The 4758-nt window shown below is 29.7% G+C and overlaps 3 protein-coding genes across 4 annotated transcripts in view; 1 reads left to right on the forward strand and 2 right to left on the reverse strand.

Moving 5' to 3' along the window:
• The window catches only part of LOC108695088 (E3 ubiquitin-protein ligase Bre1), an 8404-nt gene extending 5111 nt beyond the window's left edge, over positions 1 to 3293 (reverse strand). For both annotated transcript variants that reach the window (XM_018204845.1, XM_018204853.1), the window contains exons 1-5: positions 3070 to 3293; positions 2206 to 2375; positions 1487 to 1673; positions 1219 to 1407; positions 894 to 1015 (exon numbers count right to left, since the gene is read on the reverse strand). In XM_018204845.1, the coding sequence (XP_018060334.1) occupies positions 894 to 1015; positions 1219 to 1407; positions 1487 to 1673; positions 2206 to 2355 (648 nt within the window). In that variant the 5' untranslated portion in view covers positions 2356 to 2375; positions 3070 to 3293. The remainder of the gene's footprint in view (positions 1 to 893; positions 1016 to 1218; positions 1408 to 1486; positions 1674 to 2205; positions 2376 to 3069) is intronic.
• A 324-nt stretch (positions 3294 to 3617) lies between these two features.
• LOC108694033 (M-phase phosphoprotein 6) lies at positions 3618 to 4536 on the forward strand. Its single transcript, XM_018203284.1, has 3 exons — positions 3618 to 3790; positions 3948 to 4048; positions 4229 to 4536. Exons 1-3 carry the CDS (start codon positions 3743 to 3745, stop codon positions 4530 to 4532), a joined length of 453 nt encoding a protein of 150 aa, XP_018058773.1. The 5' UTR covers positions 3618 to 3742; the 3' UTR covers positions 4533 to 4536.
• A 205-nt stretch (positions 4537 to 4741) lies between these two features.
• Positions 4742 to 4758, reverse strand: part of LOC108686062 — a 3478-nt gene continuing 3461 nt past the window's right edge. Inside the window, exon 7 of the mRNA XM_018191167.1 lies at positions 4742 to 4746. Within this exon, the coding sequence (XP_018046656.1) occupies positions 4742 to 4746 (5 nt within the window). The remainder of the gene's footprint in view (positions 4747 to 4758) is intronic.

Consider the following 4758-nt stretch of genomic DNA (forward strand, 5'->3'; position numbering starts at 1 on the left):
TAATTCGAGCCTTGGCTTTCTAAATTAGTCTCCTTTCTTGAAACTTCTCAATAAAAATTTATGTGTAGAGTAGAAAATCAAACCTGAGCTAATTACAAATCTGACTCTCACATGAAACCATGCGGCAGGTAAGGTGTTTTTAAGGTGTTTACTAAAATCTTGTAAAATTCCCTGAGAATTCCTGGATTTTCTAGGTATTTTTGTTCAATATTCCAAATAAAATAAGACAATTTTTTTAATGCAACTCTGAAATAAATTGGAATACTAGTAACGCAAACAAATTATTATAAATTAGTAGAAGGCAAAGATTCCACAAGACTGTATTTATCCTTTTCTATTTGGAGGTCTGAAACCTATTTTAGGGATAATACAGAAAAGACTCACTACAGTATCAGTAAGCTACTTTTTTCTGCTTTCTTCTATTGTCACCTGATTTTTTAAATAAAAACTCGCGAGACACATACGAAAATGTAAATAAATACGTAGATATATATATATACATAGATGTGTATGCCATATGTATTGCTAAGCCTGATTATCAACATTATACATTAATACAAATAAAATGATTAAAAAAACAATGTTATCGGAAAAAGATAGAAGTAAAATTCTAAAAATATCCGTCTGTATCGACAAATTTCATAAAAATTCTTGATATTTAAGGATACAAAATCTCCTAAAAATTCTATTCCAGGTTTTTCTAGATAGTAAACACCCTGCCAGAATAAAATCTTACGCCTAATGATAACTTTTTGATGTTTAAAAATATTCATAATAATCTCTCTTTTCTTTATTTCAAGTAACTCATAATTTATTTATGACAAATAATAGCTTTATGTATATAATCGATAACATAAAAAGTAGAAAATTAAATAAAATAAAAAATCAATTACCTTCAATGAGATAGTATGGTACTTTTCATGCAATTGTATATTTATCGCCTGCAGATTTCTATTTTCCATTTGTATTTCCGCATTGGCACGACGTACGACTTCGTCAATGTTCGGTGCCTCTTCTATATAATACGATTTATAATCTTCAATTATAAAAATGTACGATTTTTTTGCAAGTTATATATATATATCCATAAAGTTCTTTACGAGATTTTTGTGGAAAAATTTGAATCTTACCGCAAATCAAAACATGATATATATGTCAATTTATTCGAGTATATTATATTAATTTAAAATCTTAAAACAAATTCTGGATGTAACTTACCGCCATCAAATTCTCCTTTAAGGGCAAGAGTGATTTTTTCATTTCTCTGAGATAAACGATCAAATGCCTGTACAACTTTAGACACAGCTCGTTTTGATACCTGTACACGGTTTGCTAATTTGTCATCCAATTCCTCTTTATCCCAAGAAGATAATTGCATTAGAAATGATGTTGTAGCCTCACTCTCGTCTATAATTAAAAAGAAAAACATTTTGTTAAATTTATCGCAAAAAATATTGTTACATTGCATCTTTTTTTCAAAGCTTACTTTTATTTTCAGATTCATCGGCAGTTTCAGCATCGAATCTCTGTAATAATACACGTATATCTTCATTGAGTTGATTCCAATATCGGTTAACTACATTAAGTACTGCATCGTCCTGCATTTGGCGTTTCTCTAATTGTTCAATACGTTGTCTCAATTCAGCTTCCATTCTATGTCTTTGCTCCAATCTCTGAAATAAGTAAATTATACATGAAAAAAAAATAGGTATATACTAAAAGTTATATAATAATATGAACAATTTATATATGTATAAAAGTATAATTTATATCAAATTATAATAGTATATTTTTAAATTTTAGAGTATATACAAAAATATTATATGTATGTAATATGTATGTACAGGACGACAATTGAAAAATCAAATCTAAATCATTTATTTCATAATGAACAAATAAAATTATTCGACAAAAAAATTTAATGTTTATTTATTGTATATTTTTAGTAAAAAATAATACTAATTTAGTTTCAACTTCCTGCAATAATAGCAAATGTTATCCTGAATAAACTATATTTTTATATATAATTAATATAATTTTAAAATTACTCAACAGAATTGTGTAACTATTTTTTTATTAATATTATTTTTTTATATACAATTATATGCAACATGTTATTACAGTTTAATCTTTATCTTTATCTGCAATTACAAATCAATTTATTAAAAGTAATAAAAGTATAAATGCAATGTAAACTTTATATACCTGTGCCAGTTTTTTATTCTGAAACTGTAAAACTTTCATGTCCATCTCTTCGAGAGTAGATATGGGTCCAATTAGAATCGGTTCGAACTGCACCTTCTTTATAGGTGGTTGGGAACTAGAGTCCCCATTATCTGGGGGTCGTTTCGACATCTTTGCACGTAGTGCTGTGTCTGTCAATTACAAATAGTAACAAAATAATTTATTTAGGACATTGAGATGTTTTTATTTAAAGTAAAGCTTATACTGTTTAATGTTTTCTGGTGCATAGAATATCATATATTCTATAAATAATTGTACTAGTTTCGAATGAAATATTTTACTTTCTACATGTGGTATGTTACCATATTATATAAATAGATAAAGAAAAGTGCTATATTTACATCAATCTCGATGTAAATATAGTACTTTATAGTTAGTACAATAATATTAGCTTCAGAAAAAAAAGATGAAAAACTTCTACGAGGTTATGTCTATATCGAAGAGAGAGAAATCCACATAGACGTTGCAGGTGAGTCATCAGTAATGACTGAAAACATTAATGGCCAACACGTGACAAGCATGATTTGAAAAATATATATACAAAAACGAGAAATAAAGACTTTATAATATATTATCAAAATCGACGTCTTCTAAGATGTCGTCTCGTTTTGTCACGCCTATAATGTAGCCAGTGTTTCAAAGTAAATTGAAGTAAACGATACATAATTAGAATGGAATTCGTGATACTGAGAAGCGTAGGGGCTATCATAAACGTTACTGAAATTTTTCAATTTACGAAGCTCTGGAGAAATGAAATAACAGCGTTGGTGTAATGTCGTTATTATTGATTTCGCGCGCGCGAGGTGGCGGTGGGCGCGGGTTTACCTTAGTACAAGCAATTAAACTGTTTCCGCTGCCGTTGCTACGTCCACCTTCCACGATTATTCGTGCTTCGCTTCCACGACCTCGCTGCTACGACATCATTCTCCGACAAACTGTGCCTCGTGTCTTGGATCGGTCGTCACGGACCTCTGCATCTTTCGCGATTTCATGGACGAAAATCGTGGAGTCGTTCAGAAAGCACGCCAGTCCGTTGATCGTCCTGCCCCAGCCAGGGCAGCCAGCCAACAAAAATCACCGTTACGCGGCCGTTCGGAATGATTCGGAAAGTAAACGATTGGAAAGCGGTCGATATATGAATCTGTCTGTAGGTAAAGAAAATTATTCCCGTGTCGACGACACTCATATGATAAATAAAATTTATGATAACATTTAGGTAAAGTTGATAATATAGAATTCTTTAAAATTATTATGATAATAATATAGGTTGCCGTCAAAGTCGCTACTGTAAGAAAAGGTTAGGTTAGGTTTGCCTTGTTTAGTGTAAGTGGTGATTTACATATTGTGTACCATTTATATTGATACATGCATGATCTCTTAAAGAAATTCTTCATAATTTTGACTATTCTTTGAAGAGAACTGTCAGTTTTTCACATTTTGACTGTCTCTTAAGAGGTATTACTATTATTTTCCGTGTCCGTGATATTAATCGTTAAATATGAATTCAAAGAAAATCACTCTGTCAAAGAGTATATTGGGAATGAAGGTGAGTTGGAAAAGTTTGTAAAATAGAAAATAAAATATTTTTAACAAACAAGCATATTATTTCACGTTATTTGTTATTTTGACGTCAAAATGATGATAAATAACGTCAGTTTGTTCGCTCGATGTTATGGCATGATAATGAGTGGACTTGTTTGCAGTTCATGAAACGCACAAAAGACAAAGTGGAGAAAGAACAGTTTCAAGAAGAAGGAGAAGAATACTTCGGCAGCGAGCTTACATCACGTATGAAAAAAGCATCGTAAGTACTTTCTGTTATTTTTTCCAACTAGCCTTATATCTGGATTAATAATTATGTAAATTAAAATAGTAATATGAATTTTTGGATATTTTGTATTTTGAAATATGTATATTTGAGACTCACATTTTTTCCTGGTGAAAATATTGCTGTGATATCAATTGTTTCTATTTTATGTTTAAGTGGAAAATTTCTTATGGAATCGAGTTATGTTTTCTGCAAGAAACTTAATGACGGTAGATTAAGCTTTCAAGGGATGAATCCAACTATAGAAAAATTAATGGAAGCAAAGGAAAATGCTAAACGAGCCAACGAAGATGTGAAACAAGAGACCGATATATCTGATGAACAAATGGCTGTTCAATGGACGAAAATGCGAGCAAAATTTGATAGTACAAACAGACACAGAAAGCCACGACATATAAAAACAAACAATGAAGACGAACCATTAAGTAAAAAACCGAAATTTTTGAAACCTGTAGAATGAATTTGCATTGTAAATAATTATATAATAATTATACATATAATTTTATTTATATTAAGTAAATAAATATATTGTACAGTTTGTATATTTGACGCACGCATAAATTTTTATCTGATAAAACTTAAATTGATTATTATTAAAACGATTATATTATTTTAATATAATCGTTGAAGATCATATAGTTGTTATTTTTAATAATATTTAGTTAATTATCACACTTAAAATACAC

Source organism: Atta colombica, unplaced genomic scaffold (genome assembly GCF_001594045.1).
Source record: "Atta colombica isolate Treedump-2 unplaced genomic scaffold, Acol1.0 scaffold1, whole genome shotgun sequence".
NCBI classification, from domain to species: domain Eukaryota; kingdom Metazoa; phylum Arthropoda; class Insecta; order Hymenoptera; family Formicidae; genus Atta; species Atta colombica.

Excerpts from the sequence above, each read along its gene's own strand:
- LOC108694033 (XM_018203284.1), top strand. The coding sequence starts at position 3,743 with ATGAATTCAAAGAAAATCACTCTGTCAAAGAGTATATTGGGAATGAAG. Across the intron at positions 3,791-3,947 it reads AGAGTATATTGGGAATGAAG|TTCATGAAACGCACAAAAGA; the intron begins GTGAGTTGGAAA and ends ACTTGTTTGCAG. Across the intron at positions 4,049-4,228 it reads TCACGTATGAAAAAAGCATC|TGGAAAATTTCTTATGGAAT; the intron begins GTAAGTACTTTC and ends TTTATGTTTAAG.